Source organism: Neophocaena asiaeorientalis, unplaced genomic scaffold (assembly GCF_003031525.2).
Source record: "Neophocaena asiaeorientalis asiaeorientalis breed wild unplaced genomic scaffold, Neophocaena_asiaeorientalis_V1.1 scaffold504, whole genome shotgun sequence".
Taxonomy (NCBI): Eukaryota; Metazoa; Chordata; class Mammalia; order Artiodactyla; family Phocoenidae; genus Neophocaena; species Neophocaena asiaeorientalis.
This window is the reverse complement of record NW_020174438.1, coordinates 5,150,340-5,171,154: the sequence shown is the minus strand read 5'-3', so window position 1 is coordinate 5,171,154 and position 20,815 is coordinate 5,150,340. Positions and strand designations below refer to the sequence as shown.

Below are 20,815 nucleotides of genomic sequence, written 5' to 3'. Positions count from 1 at the left end.
TATCCACTTGGTTTTTAACAGATTCTAACATTTTTCCATATGTGTTCAGACCTTTTTCTAAAAATTATGGTTAAAAACCCACAACATAAAATTTACAGTCATAACCATTTTTAAGTGTAGGGTACAGTAGTGTTAACTATATGGACGTTGTTGTGTGATAGATCTCTAGAACTTTTTCATCTTGCAAAACTGAAACTATACTCATCAAACAACTCCCCTAGTACTTGTAACTACCATTCTACTTTCTAATTCTAAGAGTTTGACTACTTTAGATAGCTCATATAAGTGGAATCATGCAGTATTTGTCTTTTTTTGACTGGCTTATTTCACTTAGAATAATGTCCTCAGGGTTCATCCATGTTGTAACATATGACAGTATTTCCTTCTTTTTTAAGACTAATATTCCATTGTGTATATATAAATTGCATTTTATTTATCCATTCATCCGTTGATGGACATTTAGGTTGCTTCCACCTCTTGGCTATTGTGAATAATGCTGCAGTGAAGAGGTGTGCAAATCTTTCTTTGAGATTCTGTTTTTAATCCTTTTGGATATGTGCCCAGAAGTGGAATTGCTAGATCATATGGTAATTCTATTTGTAAATTTTTGAGGAATCTCCATACTGTTTTTGTTTTATTTTTATTTATTTATTTGGCCGTGCCACGCAGCTTGCAGGATCTTAGTTCCCGGACCAGGGATCAAACCTGGGCCCCCTGCAGTAGAAGTGCAGAGTCTTAACCACTTAGCCAGGGAAGTCCCAATAGTGGGCATTCTAACAGGTGTGAGGTGATATCTCATTATGGTTTTGATTTGCATTTCCTTGACAATTAGTTATATTGAGCATATTTTCATATGTTTGTCTGGCATTTGTTTATCTTCCTTGGAGAAATTTCTATTCAAGTCCTTTGTCCAATTTTTAATTGGGTTATTAGTTATTTGATGTTGTGTTGTAGAATTTCTTTATATATTCTGGATATAACATTTGCTACATTTCATAAGTGTGTTTTTTTCTCTTATGCTAATATCCATCATCATCTTCCAGAAAGGCAGGAACTTTATTTATTACACAGATGTCTTCATTTGAGATTCCTGTTGTGCCCCCATGACAGGCTCCTCTGTGTCTGATTTTGGCCCATGATTCATTATTAAAGCACAGGAAGCTGACTACCTTTTGCAAGGTGGCCCTTTCTAAAGGTGTCATGTGTATCTTACATACTTATTTTCACACAACCTGAAAATGTTGGTGCCAGAAATAATCAAGACATGATGGTGGATATGGTATGAGCAACTATAGAGTGTTTGATCTCTAGCTTATTTATTTCATCTATTCATTATCATATTTTCCCCAGTTGATCATTTTCTAACAAAGGGCATTAATTGTATCACAGAGCCTTTTTGAGAATAAGATGGGCTGTGTACTTGCCATCACTTATTATCTCTGGTAATTGTAGTGCCCATATGATCTCTTCTGATTCCTTCACCACCCCATGTATTTGCCAGCAGTTTGTGTCCAGGAATCAGCTGTCTCTTCAAGATGTTTCAGTTAGTGTAGATTTTTTTCCCTTAGGATAGATACTGTAGGTCCTGAAGCCTTCCTAAAGAAAGTTAACACTTGACCAGCTTTCAGACAAGAAATAACTTTTATTTATTGCAGATATATCAGTTACCTGTTGATGTAGTTATTTGGAGATTTATAGATAATTCAATGAAGAGGACAAATGCTTGAATTATGGTCAAACCATAGGCATTTCTTAACATCATGACCCAAATTAACTTGTAATCTGCCTTTTTCAAAATTCATCTTCTAGACGAATGCTGTAAAATCATAGAGTGCTTTCTACATTTTTATAGGTGTTTTCCCTTCCATTCCCTTGTCTTATTTCTGTTATATAGTGACAGTACTTGTTCTGAAAATTAGCCTGTCCCAATCCTGTACTCATCAGGGGACTTAACAGCAGAGTACCAGTTTTACTTTGAGGCTTCTCTGTTAGCCCTTAGATGTAGCAAGGAAGTATTGAAGTTTCAGTCTGCTTTATGAACAGTTATAGATTAGAAATATTTCAGGAATCCCTGAAAAGTCAGCCCGTGATTGACTTTTATCACAGCACTGATACCTTTCAGAGTCTAAACCATAGTCCCTGGCTTTAATCCAAAGAGGGTGTAGTTTATAGTGTTTATAAAACAAAAATCTTCAAGTAGTCCTAACATAAATATAATTGCAAATTATTACTACTATCTGCATATTGCTCTTTTAAATATTGACACTGAAATCAGATCTTTAGACCTGGAAAGGTCCTCAAGAGATGCTCTGGTATCCAGTTCCCTGGCTCAAGGCAGCTAAATTATCCCAACTCATGTTTGAGACAACACAAGGCCTACAGAGGTAATGGGACCCGGAGATAGGGAAAGGGAGGAAGGGGGTTGTGGTGATGATTGGTAAAAGAGCCATTCATCCATTTATTCTGCACCAATTGTGTGTCTGTTGTGTGCCAAGTACTTTTTAGGCACTTTAGTCAGCAATGAGCAAACATAAAAACACCTGTCCATTCTATTTGAGGGAGAAATAGATAAGAAAAAAAACAAGTAAATACATGTAATATGTCAATTTATTAGTACTGTGCCGAAATATAAAGGAGGGAAGAGGGCTGGAGTATATCATCATTGTGGGGTTGGAGGTACAGTTTGCAATGAGGTGAATAAGGAAGCTCTCGTTGAGGTGCCATTGAACAAAGACTGGAAGAAGATGAGGGAGTAATAATGAAGATACCAGGAAGAATGTTTCAAGCAGAAGGAACATCAAATGTAAAGGTCCTGAGGCAGCAGAACATCCAGTATGTTTGAGGGAAAGCAAGGGCACCAGTGTGGCTGAAATGGAACGAATGAGACGGAGAGTAGTAGAAATGGGGGCAAGATCAATGGCCTCATAGGCTAGTGTAAGGACTTTTGGCTTTACTCTGATGAGAAATCATCAAAGGGTTTTGAGCAGAAGAGAGATGTGATCTAACTTTTTCATTCAAAAGGACAATCTGACTGTTGTGTTGAGAGGAGATGAGGGAAGTCACAGTAGAAGCAAGGAGACCAGTTAGGATGCTATTGCAGTAACATCTCAGGGTGAGAGATGGTAGTGGCTTGGATCAGGGCGGTAATGGCGAAGCTTGTGAGAAGTGGCCAGGTTCAGCATAGATTTCTGAAGATTGAGTCAACAGGATTAACTCAATCCATTCATGGATTCTAAGTGGGAATCTTCAACCATGTTAAACCCAAAGAACACAAATTATGGGAATTTTAGACATGGTACAGAACTGATGGGCAAGACTTGGGTGTGCTCAATAGTTTTTTTTTTTTTCAATAGTTTACTGATGAATTATTAAAAGCATGCTCTGGACTTTGGGCAAATACTTTTACCCAGCATATTAAGTGAAATTTCAGCTTATTTCAAACACTGTTCACTTCCGTAGCAATTTTTTATGGTTCATAAATATCGTTTGTAGATTTTATTTCATATACATCGTTCTTTGTTCTCAATGCCTACATTTTTTTCAAGGTAGAAAATGTTGTTAGCCCAGATAAATCGAGATTCTCAGGGAATGACAGAGTTTCCTGGAGGAGGAATGGAGGCTCAGCATGTTACCTTGTGCCTGACAGAGGCAGTAACTGTGGCAGGTGAGCAATCTTATTTGAAGGGATCATGTGGGTTTGGAAATATTTATCTTAAGGGAGAATGAAAACTTACAATACTGTTTACTTTGTTCCTCCTCCTTTAGCTAAAGGCAACACAAAGCTAAGCCTTTTTATGAGCATTTTTACCCTGGTATGGATGCTGGTATAGTAGGGTGAAGAAATATTTTTTGTAAATGCTATAAGAAATCCCATTTGAGTCTAAGTTAAGCAATCTGCCTTTTGACTAAATTTTATTTTTTAAAAAATTAAACAGCACACACATATGATAGTTACCTAAAGAAAATAACTTTTTTTTTTTATAATAGATGGTGACAATTTAGAAAATATGGAAGGTGTAAGCCTGCAAGCAGTAACACTTGCAGATGGTTCTACTGCTTATATACAACACAATTCTAAAGGTATGTGCCTCATATACAGCCCATTGATTATTACCAGCAATTCATAACCTCAGAGTTGGAACACCTAGCAGTTATACCACTTCCCAATCCCTCCTACAGACACTGTACTCCATATGGTAGTAATTTCAGTTTAACTTAAATTTTGTTTTGATAATTTGAGGACACCTTTTGAGATATTTGGAAGATACTCTGGGGTATCAAAATTAGTGAGGAAGAGGGGAGGGGGTAGTGTCCCTGACCTATTTTTAGTAAGACCTTTCTCACTTTTTCCCTTTAAATTATTAGTTAATGTTTTTACAAAATATGTGTAAAAGTAGACATTTGGTTTTGCTTTTATAACATTGTTTCTAAATCAGTGTTTACTTTGCTCCAAGAAATAGCCTAGTTCTCAAATTCCTTGTTTTTTTGGAAAGCTACTAAGCATATGTATACATAGTCAAGGGACTTGTAGCCCCCAGGGATGAGAATGACAGCTGGCCTCATGTGCACTGATACATCTTTCTATCTTCCCAGTTTCAGCTTCGCTGGGGTCAGGGTCACGATTCCTAAGTGGCTCTGAAAGGTATATAGAGGTTTGACTCATGTAGCTTGCTCAGATGAGCCACTCTTCCTCTTGAACTTGTCTAATTGAAAATCGGAGGGGAGAAAGGATGGCTGAGGGAGGATTTTCTGCTTTCTGTAGGATCACTGGATGTGTTATTGAATTGCCTCAGAACATTGAGGGAAGAATCAAGATGAACATGATCTTAAGTAGTGTATGTTTTTATAGTTGATATCATTTTGAAATTGTATAAAGTTTAAAATTTTTGCTTGTGCTAATTTATTGGCTTAAATTGTTTGTTCTAGATGGGAAACTCATAGATGGTCAGGTCATTCAGTTGGAGGATGGTTCTGCTGCCTATGTTCAACATGTACCCATACCTAAAAGTAGTAAGTATTTGATATTTACTTACCCTTCTGATTCTCATACTTCAGTATTTGCTGCCTCCAACTGCCTCTTACTACTGATCTCCTGATCTCTAGGTCTCCTTCTGAAAGGGGAGATAGGTAGATGTCAAAGAGACGATCTAAAGACCATTTTAACTTAATTGAGATTTTCTCTCGGAGTTAATGGAAAAGAAATTACTAGACTTTACTCTGGAGATAAATGAGCAACAGTTCTAAGTGAATATTTCTATTATTTGAGATAAATCCTACACACCTTCTCATTTTCTTTTTTTTCCTTCTTTCAATTCTCCTATCCCCTGGTAAATATTCCTAAAACAGGTATTCTAATATCTTTTTACCTTTAAACACTTATTCAGAGCAGCTTTGCTGAAATTATTTAAATGTTGAAGGATCCATAAAGGAAGTGTAGGTTTGTATGATGTGTTTAATGGTTTATTGACTCTGTTGTTGTTGAGTTATCAGAATATGCTTGGAAAATATGGGATCTAAATGTAAACATTGTTCTTGAGCAGGGGACAGTTTGCGTTTAGAGGATGGGCAAGCAGTGCAGTTAGAAGATGGAACTACAGCATTTATTCACCATACCTCCAAAGGTAAATTAGCTTTGAACATTTGAATAAAATAAGGGGGAGGTAGGGTGTGGGAAAAATAAGACCTGCCTTTAGTTGCAGAAATGCTGTTGTCATGTAAAAGAAGGATTATGCTTGTTCTCTCAAATATAAGATGGTAGATTTTGGCACAGTCTAAGGGAAAACTTTCTAATAATTTGAGTTGTCCAGTAACAGGTTGAAATAGCAAACCCCTGGTCTCTGAAAGACTTCAACTAGAGGCTGCCTTTAAAATATGAAATTAAACACTTGAAAGTTAAATTGTTGATTTTTTTCTTCCTTTTAAATATAATGTCTTCAGCAAGGTCCTTTGCCCCTTGTGTTGGTCTTTAAAACTAAATAAAAATTTTAAAACTATCTGAAGCAAATGTGGCAAAATGTTCATGTTTATTAGCTTTGTGTAGGGAGGACCAGAGGTTTGAGGTGGAATGCATAGGAGCAATGAGCACAGCTCTGTAGCCAGACTATCTGGGTTCAAATCTGGGTCTGCTGTCTTTTAGCTGTGTGCCCCTGAGCAAATTATTTAACCTTTTTGTGCTTCAATTTCATCATCTGAAATGAGGATTATGATAAGTATCCACATCATAGGGTAGTTGTGAAGACAAAATGTACAAACATGTAGAGCACTTGGAACAATATTTGTCACATAGTAAATGCTCAATAAATATTAGCTATTGTTATTACTTTATAAAATACTTTATTATAGAATGACTGTAAATGTTTTAAGAGACTATATTTAGTTGTGAAACCAAAGGAAGAAATTTTTTAAAATATAGAATATTTGAATTTATAAATAAATTTATTTAAAGTTGAGAAAAGTAAACTGAAAATTTTTTTTCCTTAGCAGTGGGAGGTGATCACAGGTTCACTGTAATTGGCTAGATTTATGATTTCACAATGCTGTATGTTTCTTAGTATGGTTATTTAGAAGGGGGAAAAAACCATGGAGTCATACTGACATGAGTTCAGATCCTGGTTTCTCTGCATACTGATTTTTTTTTTTTTTAGTACTCCTTTTTTATTTAAATAAATTTATTTATTGATTGATTGCTGCATTGGGTCTTCATTGCTGCATGTGGGCTTTCTCTAGTTTTGGAGAGCGGGAGTACTCTTCGTTGCAGTGCACGGGCTTCTCATTGCGGTGTCTTCTCTTGTTGCGGAGCACGGGCTCTAGGCGCGCAGGCTTCAGTAGTTGTGGCACACGGGCCTCAGTAGTTGTGGCTCACGGGCTCTAGAGCGCAGGCTTAGTAGTTGTGGCGCACAGGCTTAGTTGCTCTGTGGCATGTGGAATCTTCTTGGACCAGGGCTCAAACCCATGTCCTCTGCATTTGCAGGCGGATTCTTAACCACTGCGCCACCAGGGAAGCCCTGCATACTGATTTTTGACTGTTAATTGTTAGTTTTTTTTATTTCCTGGGTCCTAAGGAAAGTGACTTTACTTCCTCAAGCCTCAGTTTCCCATTCGTACAATAAGGTGGTAAATATACCTGCCTCACAGAATCATTGTGAAGATTGAATGAAATAACATACGTAAAGCACATGGGCCCTGCTCATAGTAAATATTCAATAAAAGTTCATTCCCTTCTTCCTTTAAATATGTAACTGTTTATCAGACTACCTTTAATTTAATGCCATTCTCTTCTACTCCCTCAGATAGTTATGACCAGAGTGCATTACAGGCAGTTCAGCTGGAAGATGGCACCACAGCTTACATCCACCATGCAGTGCAAGTCCCACAGTCTGACACCATTTTGGCAATTCAGGCTGATGGGACAGTGGCAGGTCTACACACTGGGGATGCCACGATTGATCCCGACACCATCAGTGCTTTGGAACAGTATGCAGCAAAGGTACAGCATTTTACAATGTGAAGAACATCCCAGATACAGCTTCTTTATCTTTCACTAAAAGAAAAGAAAGCAAAAAAAAAAAAAATAAGAAACTAGGAATTCAGAGTCAAAATCAGACAGCATCAAGGAGAAGATCAGCATTTATCTTAAAAGAAGTGAAGGGTAGAAAGAAACATTTGAAGACAAAAAAAGGAATGGAGTAAAAGCTTATAGAAGAGAAATGGGTGGCAGGTAATTCACACAAAGATACACTCAAGTATGAGTGCCATAAAAGAAACAATGAGGTATAGATGGAACTGCTTATGAATTATAAAGTAGAAACTAGAGTTTGGAAAAGGTGAAGGAAAATCTCAATTAAGTTTTTTTTTTTTTTTTTTTTTTTGCGGTACACGGGCCTCTCACTGTTGTGGCCTCTCCTGCTGCGGAGCACAGGCTCCGGACGCCAGGCTCAGCGGCCATGGCTCATGGGCCCAGCCGCTCCGCGGCATGTGGGATCTTCCCGGACCGGGGCACGAACCCGTGTCCCCTGCATCGGCAGGTGGACTCTCAACCACTGCGCCACCGGAGAAGCCCCTCAAATCGGCAGGTGGCCTCTCAACCACTGCGCCACCGGAGAAGCCCCTCAATTAAGTTTTACATCAAAAGGGCTGTGTTTTTTTCCCTGCATTGAAATTATATCATTTATATAATTTAAAAGGTTTTTCCCCCATTTTTTATAATGGAAATTTTCAAACACACACAGAAATAAATGATAATGTACCCATGTACTTATCTCCCAGCCTAAACAGTTATCAATATGTGAAAATTTTTTTAAGCTTTATTTTATTCCTGTAGGTGTCCATTGATGGAAGTGAAAGCGTAACAGGTTCAGGAATGATTGGAGAAAATGAGCAAGAGAAAAAGATGCAGGTATGTAAGGCTACTTTTTTATATTAGAATCTCTTTCTCTTAGCATTTCTGAGCCCTTCTAGAGATGAAAGCAAGAACTTACTACCTCCCTAGGAATATCTTACCAATTCAGAAAAACAGTGTATGCATTAGGCAGCAGCTTTCTCAGATTACCTCCTCAGGTCTCAGAATTCATTATATGGATGAAAGTGGCACTAAAGAAATAGAAATATCACAGAAATCCAGATGAAGCTTGTGTTCTGGAGTCCAAAGCAGTTTTGGAGACCAGGCAGTCTTCTGTCTGCCCCACCCTCGGCAGCTTGTGGATCCTTTTTCTGGGCCTTCACCCTTACTGTGACTGACTAACCCTTGCTACTTTGTTTTTTATATGTTTTTGTTTCTTCTGTTTACAACTGATTCCCTCCATACTTTCCTTTTCAACTTCTGGAGAGAAGGTCCAGTCTAGCTAATTGTCATTGTTCCTTCTGGGCAAAGCTGTTTTTACTGCTTCTACCAGACTCCTTCCTGGGCTGCAGATGGCCACTGGTTCGCTGCCCTTGATTCAGATGCTCACCTTGGGTCCAGTCCTTGGCTATCCCTTACCCAAATAACAGCCTAGAGCTGCAGAGCCTCGCCAAGGTTTGTAGTTAAGTACAGAGTAGTCACAGATGCATTCTGGGAGATCTACAAGTCAAATTTCAAGACTCTGTTATGAATTATGTGTTTTTGTGTTTGTTTGAGGGGTTGGTGTTCGTGTGGGTGGATGTTCTTGGAGCTTATATAATCACTGTAGTATATTACTGCTTTAATGCTGCTCCTTTTTTTCTCAGCAATTATCTCTAGTATTTGGCTGAGTGCTCCCTCATAGTTTTTTGCAGTCTTCCAAGTGTTTTATCATATTTAACTCCTAAAGTTATTGCTTCAGGCAGTACTTTTTAACTTGAGCATTAGCATCACCACTTAATGCCATTGAGTAGTACTCTTGGGGGTTATCAAGAAGATTTTATATTTATAATAATAATAAATAATAAAAGAGGGCTTCCCTGGTGGCACAGTGGTTGAGAGTCCGCCTGCCGATGCAGGGGACGCGGGTTCGTGCCCCGGTCCGGGAAGATCCCACATGCCGCGGAGCGCCTAGGCCCATAAGCCATGGCCACTGAGCCTGCGTGTCCGGAGCCTGTGCTCCACAATGGGAGAGGCCACAACAGTGAGAGGCCCGTGTACTGCAAAAAATAAATAAATAAATAAATAAAATAATAAAAGAAATCACTGGTAAAAATTTGATGCTTTTAAACATTGCTGGATAGCCAGTATTTCTGTTTATCACTGAAGTGATGCCATGAAGTAGCAGTAATATAAACACAGTTTGTAAATCATTAAGCCCACCAGCTTTGAAACTACATGATTCTAGGCAAAATTTTCAAGTCTTTGAATTCATAAAATGAGACTTTAATATTTTTTATACTGCAGTATGTCAAATCTATCAAAGTCAAACTCTACTAAAATGCAAACGCAGTGTAAATATATACAAGAGATGTAGGTCAGTGCCTTGGAGTGGCCCAACAGGGTTCTGTCTCTTATTAGTGACTAACAATTAAGTTTTTAAATAATAGAATATTTTTAAAGAAAGACAGTTGTAACTACACTTGTAATAAACTAGAATAGGTCTTACAAAAAATGAGTGAATTTACCACTGGTCCGTATTATAACATTATACTATTAGCATAAAATTCTATTACGATCAGTAATTAATTTCTGAACCCAGAAACATACTAGGAATTCAGAACTGCTGAAACAGAATGTCGTAAAAAGCACGCTTACTCTTTATCTGCAGATATATAACCATTTGGTGTTTGTGCCAATAGACAAAGAAAATGAAGAAAGTTGAATAGGATTTTTGTTCTGACTGTAGCTTTTTCTCCTTTTCCTTTGTACCTCTCCTTACAGACTAGATCTATGCTGTCCAAAATGTTGTCGCTACTGAGCACTTGAAATGTGACTAGTCAGAATTGGCATGTGCCGTGAGTGTAAAATACATACCAGAGTTAAAAGACTTACAATGAAAATAAGAATGTAGGGCTTCCCTGGTGGCGCAGTGGTTGAGAGTCCACCTGCCGATGCAGGGGACGCGGGTTCATGCCCCGGTCCGGGAAGATCCCACATGCCGTGGAGCAGCTGGGCCCGTGAGCCATGGCCACTGAGCCTGCGCGTCCGGAGCCTGTGCTCCGCAACGGGAGAGGCCACAACAGTGAGAGGCTCGCATACAAGAAAAAAAAAAAAAAAAAAGAAAGAAAGAAAGAATGTAAAATATCTCATTAATAATGTCTCCTGGTGATTACATGTTGAAATGATAATATTTTGGACATACTAGGTAAAATAAAATAATTACTAAAATTAATTTCACCTGTTTCTTTTTCCTTTTAAAATGTAGTTACTAGAACATTTTAAATTATATATGTGGGGACTTCCCTGGTGGTGCAGTGGTTAACAATCTGCCTGCCGGTGCAGGGGACACAGGTTCCATCCCTGGGAAGATCCCACATGCCACGGAGCAGCTAAGCCCATGCACAACTACTAAAGCCTGCGTGCCTAGAGCTCGCGAGCCACAACAAGAGAAACCACCTCCATGAGAAGGCTGCACACCACAACGAAGAGTAGCCGCTGCTCGCCGCAGCTAGAGAAAGCCCGTGCGCAGCAACGAAGACCCACCACGGCCAAAAAAAAAAATTATATATGTGGCTTGTATTTGTGACTCATATTTCTCTTCATTAAGTGCTAGACCAGAAGTTTCTGAATCTTCCATCCTCCAAAACAATTGAGTACCATAGTTGAGGTTGAGGACCCAATACATGGTATTAAAAGGTCAAAATATCCCAGAAGAACCGCTGCAAATAAGCAGGACCTGTAACGTCTTGGTTTGTCTCTTAGTACTCATCCTACTTCTGCCAGAGTTGCTTAAGAAGTTGTAACTCTGTGTCTGGCTGAACTTTAAAGTAAAGAGGTCTATACCTAATGCGATAGATTTTTTTTACAGTCTTGTTTCAAAGCTTTAGATTTTTTTTTCATTGTGATGCTTACAGTTTAGAGCTTTTTCTTTCATCTATAACATAAGCATACTAGTTGTGCTGCGGAGCTGATCTCTTACTTGAAACCAGATTTCATAGAACAAGAAAGACCTAGAGTATCTAAAACTTAATGCGCTCGTGGGAAGGCAGTTTTGCCCCCTGGGGGACATTTGGCAGTGTCTGAAGACAAGTTTGGTCGTCACAATTGGGGACATATTCTGGGTAGATGTCCTGCAAGGCATAGATCAGCCCCACTACAACAAAGAATTATTCTGTTCAAAATGTCAGCAGTACCGAATTTGTTTTGTTTTGTTTTTTTGGTGGTACGCGGGCCTCTCACTGTTGTGGCCTCTCCCATTGCGGAGCACAGGCTCCGGACATGCAGGCTCAGCGGCCATGGCTCACGGGCCCAGCTGCTCCGCGGCATGTGGGATCTTCCCGGACCGGGGCACAAACCTGTGTCGCCTGCATCGGCAGGTGGACTCTCAACCACTGCGCCACCAGGGAAGCCCCAGTAGTACCGAATTTGAAAACACTCATCTGAAGTACTCTGTTTAAGGTTGCCCATGTGTTCAGTTGTAAGAACCATAAGGATGATGGGATATGTGTGTTTCAGGGAGGCTATGACTGTTGTCATTGCCCTTCGGCTACACCACCCTTAGTTAAGCAGAACAGCGTGCTATTAAAGTAACATGTAATTTGTAATAAAAACATCTCAGTTGAGCTTCCATTCTGCTATGCAGTATCTGTGACTGTGGGCAAATTACTTAATTTCTCTGGATCTGAGACTTATTAACTAAATGAGAACAATAATCTTTGCCTTACCCATCTCGTGGGGTTATGAAAACCAAATGAGAGTTTCATTTGATTAATATTTTAGGTAACACATGAGAATGTAATTTGTAAATGTGTTAGCATCATGCAGCATTGTTGATGCTTTACATGTTCTGTTAGAATCCAAGGTCCTTTTTCATGGTTTCCATTAGTTTTGACTTCATTAAAAACTAATTTTATTTACATTGGAGATCAAAGTCCTTTGGCTTGGCAGTTTTTTAAAACAATTTATTTTTATTTATTTATTTTTGGCTGCATTGGGTCTTCGTTGCTGCGCAGGCTTTCTCTACTTGTGGTGAGCGGGTGCTACCCTTGGTTGCAGTGCACGTGCTTCTCATTGTGGTGGCTTCTCTTATTGTGGAGCATGGGCTCAGTAGTTGTGGCTCACGGCTCTAGAGCTCAGGCTCAGTAGTTGTGGTGCACAGGCTTAGTTGCTCCACGGCATGTGGGATCTTCCTGGACCAGGGCTCGAACCCGTGTCCCCTGCATTGGCAGGCGGATTTTTAACCACTGCGCCACCAGGGAAGTCCCAGAGTCATTTTTGAGCCAAGTATGACAATCTGCACAGATAGGATGTGGCAGCACCATCACCACATGCCCACAGAGTAGAAAGTTATTCTTCAATTTTCATGGTACCTCAATTTCTAAAATAGGTCATAATCTTTTAAAAACCTCTAACATCAGTGCAGTTGTTTAAAGTCTTGTGTTGAGTTCCAGAGAAGTGATCTTCTACTTAACACTATGTAAGTATAGACTAGGATCATATGGATTGTAATGTCTCCCACAGGTGACTCAAATGACCTAACCCCCTCTTTTCCTTTGCTTTTGAAATTGATTTTTACCTTGTTTAGAACATATGTCCTAAAATACATATATACATTATAAATATATATATACATATACATATATATACATACATATATATATATACACACACACACACACACACACACACACACACACACACACACACACACACACACACACACTTAATTCCCTGGAGTATGTCAAGGAACATCTGCATATAATGCATTGATGGATGCTCCCTGGCTTGACTTTTCTAGAGTGGGAATCGACCTGTGAGCGCTGACTATGCCCCCTTGTGGATCTCCTTTTGACTTCTTCCAGAGCTGCTGACTTCAGCCATGGAACAGAATTAACCTAACTGGCTCAGCATGATAGAATCTTCATAAAATGATGACCTGAGTCTGGAAAACCATATTACAGTTTTATCTTTTTTATCCTGAAAATTGTAATTTCATCTACTTTATTTATGTATAAATAATTTAAATCATACTTTTTGTTTCATCTAGATTGTCTTACAAGGACATGCAACAAGAGTAACTGCTAAGTCTCAACAGAGTGGAGAGAAGGCCTTTCGATGTGGCTATGACGGATGTGGAAAATTATATACAACAGCTCATCATCTTAAGGTATATATGAAGGAAAGGCCGTGTCTAGTTATGAGAATAGGGCATTAAATGCCAATATAATGTGTTTGCAGTATTCAAACACCATTGTTCTCCCCCACCTATCAAGATACAAATACACTCACACAAAAGCCTATGCAGATTTTAGAAACTGAACTCTTTGAGGGCTTGGACTATGCTTTTTTCATCTCTGGCTCCCTCAGGTCCAGCATACTACGTGACACATGATAGGGGTACGCTACATATTTGAATACATTTTTCTCAAATGTGAAATTTATGTAATTACATGGGAGATATATGTGTAATCATTCCGTTAACAGTGATTTGCTGAAATGTAGTGAAAGTTGGTGTTAATTTGTCCTGTCTGTCAAATACATAGGCCAAGTATTTTGATTGCAGCTAAACACAACATACCATGACCCATAAAAATAATAGCTAACATTTATTGAATAACTCACAATGTGTCAGGAAGTGTGCATTTAGCATATTTGGAATAACATCCCTAGAGCCCATCTCCACTACTTATCAGTGTTTACATGTTACTTGACCCCTTAAGTACCTCATTTTCCTTATCTATAATATTGGATGATAAAAGTACCTCCCTCAATGAGTGGTTGTGAGAATTAAGTTAGTTAATTCTGTACATGTAAAGTACTGAAGAGAATGGCCTGGCATGTGGTAAAGGTTCAGTAAATGTTGGCCATTGTCATGAGTATTCATTTGTCACAGCAGCCCTCTATCGTAGGTACTATTATGTCCCCACTTTACAGAGAGGACTTTGAGGCTGAGAGAAGGCAAGTGCCATGGCCACACCACTAGTCAGCAGTGAAGCCTTGCCTCAGATTGAGGCCCCTCTGCCAGTAGCCTCCACACTCTTAGCCTTATGTTGTGTAGCATCTCCTTGTACTCCTGCGTCTCACCAGGTACATGTTCCATTCAAACACCTTTGACCACTCTAGAAAAACTCGAACCTCTTATTTTTTAATTTATATATATATATATATTTTATTTTTGGCTGCGTTGGGTCTCCGTTGCTGCACACGGGCTTTCTCTAGTTGCGGCGAGTGGGCTTCTCATTGTGGTGGCTTCTCTTGTTATGGAGCATGGGCTCTAGGCACGTGGGCTTCGGTAGTTGCAGCATGCGGGCTCAGCAGTTGTGGCACGCAGGCTTCAGTAGTTGTGTCTCATGGGCTCTAGAGTGCAGGCTCAGTAGTTGTGGCACACGGGCTTAGTTGCTTTGTGTTGTGTGGGATCTTCCCGAACCAGGGATGGAAGCCGTGTCCCCTGCATTGGCAGGCGGATTCTTAACCACTGTGCCACCAGGGAAGTCCCCTGTTCCTTATTTAAAATGAGTACTTCTTAACGTACAACATTTGGTCTATATTGAGAATTATTGACCTGTAGTTTTTGAGAAAAGAAATTATCTTTTGTTTTTCAAAAATAACATACAAGCAACAACATAATTCAGCAGTGGGGAAATAAAAAAGGTCTCTGTGGAGACCATCCACCTGTGGAGTGCCTCAAGGAAATAAACTCATGCCCGTGTTTTAATAACAGGTGCATGAGCGATCACACACAGGAGACCGGCCTTATCAGTGTGAGCATGCAGGCTGTGGGAAAGCATTTGCAACAGGTAAAAACATGAATTTTCTTTGTTTCTTGGTTCCACTTGGGGGTCAAGCAGAGACGGGTCAGAGGCAGGAACTGACCCCTTGCCTTGGTCTGAATTAGTGGGCACACAGTGACTAGTTTTCCAATCTCTCCCTTACTGCATTTTGTCCTGCTTGCTCTGTTCTCTCTCTGTGTTCTCATTTTGCTCCTCAGACCTGTTTCTGCCTACTGTGTTTGTTATTTCACTCCACACTCTGCTTTCTTTTAGCAGGAAAAACAAAAGTCAAACATTAAAGCTGACACAGAGTTTAACATTAGGACAGACCTTAGGGGGAACCATGGGAAACAGGGGCTTAGCAGTGGGACGGGTCCCTCCCAGGTACACATCCAAGAGGGCCAGGACTGTTGCCAGGCCTCCTGACTTCACCCTATTCCTCATTCCATGTCACGATTCTTTTTGGTTTTGTTTCTCAGGATTTTTTCTTTTTTATTATGAAAATTTACAAACATTTATATAAATGAAAAATGTTAGAGTATACCACCATAAACAGTTCAGCATGCATATCAATATTTGTTTACATTTCTTATTTGAGGTAAAATTTACATACAGTTTACTGTACAAATATTAATTGTAACATTCTATAAGTTTTTTTCCTGTATTCATCCATTTATTTATTTTTAAATAAATTTTATTGGAGTATAGTTGATTTACAGTGTTGTGATAGTTTCAGGTGTACAGCAAATGAATCAGTTATACATATTCATATATCCATTCTCCCCTTTTTTTTTTTTTAGATTCTTTTCCCATATAGGCCATTACAGAGTATTGAGTAGAGTTCCCTATGCTATGCAACAGGTTCTTATTAGTTATTTTATATATAGTAGTGTGTATATGTCATTCTGAGTCTCCCAATTTATTCCTCCCACCCCCCACTTATCCCCTGGTGACCGTAAGTTTGTTTTCTACATCGTGACTCTACTTCTGTTTTGTAAATAAGTTCATTTGTACCCTTTTTTTTAGATTCCATATATAAGCGATATCATATGATATCTGTCTTTCTGTGTCTGACTTACTTCACTCAGTTTGGCAATCTCTAGGTCCATCCATGTTCCTGCAGATGGCATTATTTTGTTCTTTTTTATGGCTGAGTAATATTCCATTGTATATATGTACGTATCTTCTTTATCCATTCCTCTGTTGATGGACGTTTAGGTTGCTTCCATATCCTGGCTATTGTAAATAGTGCTGCAGTGAACATTGGGGTGCATGTATCTTTTTGAATTATGGTTTTCTCCGGGTATCATGTCTTGATTCTACTTCAAGATTTTGGGGTATGAGTTGTAAACATCTAATAAGATTGGGGCACTTTAAAAAAAGCAGCACACAATCTGTTCTAGACAGAGATGAAACTATTGAATTTTCAGCAGGACAGTCCTGAGTTGTCATACTCTTGTACCTTTTTAATAGTTATTCTGTTGTGTTTGCCTAGTATTATATCCTTGGTGTTTACTATATTTTTCAATAACTTAATCTCAATGGGCATGCTTAGAGGGGTCTTGTGTAATTACATTTCTTTTAAATTTTTCTTAAAGGTTATGGATTAAAAAGTCATGTCAGAACTCATACAGGAGAAAAGCCATATCGGTGTTCAGAAGATAATTGTACTAAATCTTTCAAAACTTCAGGAGATCTACAAAAACATATCAGAACTCATACAGGTACTGGTGTGAAGAAATGTCATATCTAGGCCAGGAGTTCTTAATCTGCAGGAAGGGACTTGGAGAAGTCGTTTCTGGAAGCGTTTCAGGGAGTCAACGTCAAGGGCTTCTCTTAAACTCCCAAAACTCCATGCAATTTGACATTCGTGCATGTGTGCTTCTTTCCAGGATGAGGGCCTGTAACGCTGTTAGATTCTCAAAGGGGTTCATGTTCCAAGAGATTAACAATGGCCCTAGACCACCAACCCTCTCAGTTTTCAGGAATTATCTGAGCAACAGTCTTATTTACCTAGGATTATACATCTACTTAGTAGCCCAACAGAGACCAGAACCTAAGGCACCCAATTCCTTCTCAGTTTAGTACTGCTTCTTTTGCATTAAGCTGCTTCTAAAAAAAGTGTCTGAACCCCTCACAGCCCCACAGAAAGAAAGGCTTGTTACTTCCTTGTGATCATCTCCCCTGTCCTTAAATTCCTTCTCTGCTTTTCCTAAAGGGTACTTTGTTCTTATCTTCCCTCCCCTCCCCTCCCCTCCTTGTACTTGATTATTTGCAGATTGGTAATATAAAGGTAATTATTTGCTTTGGATCAGAGCTGGAAGAGTTTCAGAAACTGTTGATAAGAGATGCTATTATAAGCTGTTGACTAAGTAGTATAGCATAAGGTCCTTTAGTTTGAAATTTTACTGCAGTTGTTTTAAACATACTGTTATCACTTTGTCCCCAAATACTTCTAAGTATTCTGAGATAGTTTAGCAGATTTTCATGGAGGATTCTTCCAGTCATTAAAGTTTAACTTTTAGTTCAAATATGATCCCAAATCGGCTTTACTTTACAGTGTTCAGGAACAAAGCTGTACGTCCCTGCTTCTATTTCATTCGTGTTCTTAGTTTTATCTGTTATATCAGAGGCAAGCGTCTCCAAGCTCCTGAGAATAGTAATATATTCAGCAAGTATTTTTGATTCATATTATGCGTTAGACACTAGATTTTAAAAGGACCAAAAATTCTTTTTCTTCAAGTATTATAGAATAAAGTAGGAGGTAAGCTTTTAGGGGATTCTAGGGTTGTTCTAACTTAATCCTTATTCCAGACTCTATTTTTCTTTTGTATTTCTTTATGATATGTATTTCTTTGTCTTCTTTTCTCAGCTCATTTTTTAATATGCCTTTCTGGGTAATACCATTTTGGAAAGTCATGTAATCAGTGATGAGTTTTGAATACTATTCAGATTTTCCCATGTAAATTTAAGTTTGGAGTAGATGATGCTGTTGACAGAAAAAAAGAGAAAAAAACTCAAAGGGAAGTTCAATACAAAAAGGCTAGAGTCTGAGCATGAATGATCCTAAGCAGAATTGAAGGATAAGACATTTCAATTTTCTGTGTATTTTTGCACCATTTAATGTATTTCCCTTTGTGTTTTCAGGAGAAAGGCCCTTTAAATGTCACTTTGAAGGCTGTGGTCGGTCTTTCACAACATCGAATATCAGAAAAGTGCATATTAGGACACACACAGGAGAAAGACCTTATTACTGCACAGAACCAGGATGTGGGAGGGCATTTGCCAGTGCAACCAATTATAAAAACCATGTGAGGATACACACAGGTAACAGTCTCTAGTTCTTGGTCTTCTGTCTTTCAAGGCTCAATTGAATTCCTGCCTCTCCTATAAACCATTTACAAGTAATCTCTTCCCTCCTTCCTGCCACTTGGCATGGTAGAAATGGATTATGCAACTTGAAAAAACTTCACCTTAGCTTTTTTTTTTTTTTTTTTTTGCGGTATGCGGGCCTCTCACTGTTGTGGCCTCTCCTGTTGCGGAGCACAGGCTCCGGACATGCAGGCTCAGCGGCCCTGCCTCACGGGCCTAGCCGCTCCGCGGCGTGTGGGATCTTCCCGGACCGGGGCACGAACCCGTGTCCCCTGCATTGGCAGGCGGACTCTCAACCACTGCGACCCCAGGGAAGCCCCACCTTAGCATTTTTACATTTATTTATTCAACAGTTATTGACCATCTGCTCTTTGTTTCCCTGCCAGGCACCAGAAATACAGAGACAGACAAGATATTTTCCAGGACAGTTGATTTAGGGAGGCATAGTAGACATAATTATTGCAGAGTGTCTATGGATATATATTTTTTAACAGCTTTATTGAGATATAATTCACGAACTGTACAATTCATCCATTTAAAGTGTATGATTCAGTGTTTTTTATTATATTCACAGGGTTGTACAACCATCACCAAAATCCAATTTTAGAACATTTTCATCTCACCTGAAAGAAACTCCATACTTGTTAGCAGTCTTCTTCCACCCTACCCCCCAGCCATAAGCAATTATGGATTTTCCCATTCTGAATATTTCATATAGATGTACAGTATATGGTGTTTATTGTCTGGTTTCTTTCCCTTAGCATAATAGTACTGAGGTTCAGCCATGTCATATCAATAGTTCTTTCCTTTTTAATTACTGACTAGTATTCCTTTATATGAATGCATCAAATTTTATTTATCAATTTACCAGTTATTTTCACTTTTTGGCTATTATGAATAATGCTGCTGGAGTATTCATGTACAATTTTTTTCTGGATGTGTGGTGTTTTTATTTTGGCTGTACCACACAGCTCTTGGGATCTTAGTTCCCTTGCCAGGGATTGAACCTGGGCCCTTGGCAGTGAGAATGCAGAGTCCTAACCACTGGACCACCAGGGAATTCCCTTCTTTTCTTTTTTTTTGGATATATGTTTTTATTCCTCTTGGGTATACACCTAGGAGTGGAATTGTTGGATCTTACGATAACTTTGTTTAACATTTTGAGGAACTGCCAAATTGTTTTCCAAAGTGGCTGCAACATTTTACATTCTCACCAGCAATGTATGAGGGTTCCAATTTCTCCACATCCTAGCAAACAGTTGTTGTTATCTCTCTTTTTGATTATAGCCATCATAGTGTGTGTGAAGTGGTATCTACCTCATTGTGCTTTTGATTTGTATTTTCCTAGTTTGCTAATGATGTTGAGCATCTTTTTATGTGCTTATTGGCCATTTGTATGTATTTTGGGGGGAAATGTCTGTTCAGATTCTTAGCCCATTTTTTAAATTGGGTTGTCTTTTTTTTTGTTGGGTTATAAGAATTCTTTATTATAGTCTGCATACAAGTCCCTTGTTAGGTATGTGATTTACAGACATTTTTTCCTGTTTTTGTGGGTTTTTTGTTTTCGTTTTTTTTTCAATTTCTTGATGGTGTCATTTGCAGCTCAAAAGTTTTTAATTTTTTTTTTTTTTTGGCCACGCTTCATGGTTTGCAGGATTCCTAGTTCCCCAACCAGGGATCATACCTGGCCCCCTGCAGTGAAAGCGCCGAGTCCTAACCACTGGACTGCTGGGGAATTACCCAAAACTTTTTAATTTTTTTTTAATTGGAGTATAATTGTTTTACAATGTTGTGTTAGTTTCTGCTGTACAATGAAGTGAATCAGCTATATGTATACCTATATCCCCTCCCTCTTGGACCTCCCTCCCACCCTCCCCCATCCCACCCATCTAGGTCGCCACAGAGCACAGAGCTGAGCTTCCTGTCCTTTATAGCATGTTCCTGCTAGCTATCTGTTTTACGCATGGTAGTGTATATATATCAATCCTAGTCTCCCAGTTTGTCCCACCCTCCTCTTAAAACGTTTTAATTTTGATTCTCCACTTTGTGGTTGTATTTTTTTTTATTTGAAGTATGGTTGATTTATAATATTGTGTTAGTTTCACATGGTTTTTTTTTTTTTTTTTTCTGGTAG

At 38.9% G+C, this 20,815-nt stretch overlaps 1 protein-coding gene and 1 non-coding gene across 5 annotated transcripts in view; one reads left to right on the top strand and one right to left on the bottom strand.

Moving 5' to 3' along the window:
- Positions 1-20,815, top strand: part of ZNF143 (zinc finger protein 143) — a 54,839-nt gene that overhangs the window by 11,850 nt on the left and 22,174 nt on the right. The window contains exons 2-11 of one of the 4 annotated variants that reach the window (XM_024757043.1): positions 3,546-3,664; positions 3,988-4,080; positions 4,927-5,010; positions 5,541-5,621; positions 7,290-7,486; positions 8,321-8,395; positions 13,587-13,706; positions 15,261-15,336; positions 16,908-17,033; positions 18,457-18,636. In XM_024757043.1, the coding sequence (XP_024612811.1) occupies positions 3,553-3,664; positions 3,988-4,080; positions 4,927-5,010; positions 5,541-5,621; positions 7,290-7,486; positions 8,321-8,395; positions 13,587-13,706; positions 15,261-15,336; positions 16,908-17,033; positions 18,457-18,636 (1,144 nt within the window). In that variant the 5' untranslated portion in view covers positions 3,546-3,552. Of the gene's footprint in view, positions 1-3,545; positions 3,665-3,987; positions 4,081-4,926; positions 5,011-5,537; positions 5,622-7,289; positions 7,487-8,320; positions 8,396-13,586; positions 13,707-15,260; positions 15,337-16,907; positions 17,034-18,456; positions 18,637-20,815 lie in introns of all 4 variants that reach the window. The other 3 variants (XM_024757042.1, XM_024757041.1, XM_024757040.1) reach the window with 3 other exon arrangements.
- On the bottom strand, positions 19,668-19,740 carry TRNAE-CUC (transfer RNA glutamic acid (anticodon CUC)). Its single transcript has one exon. It is a non-coding gene; the product is annotated as a tRNA-Glu (tRNA).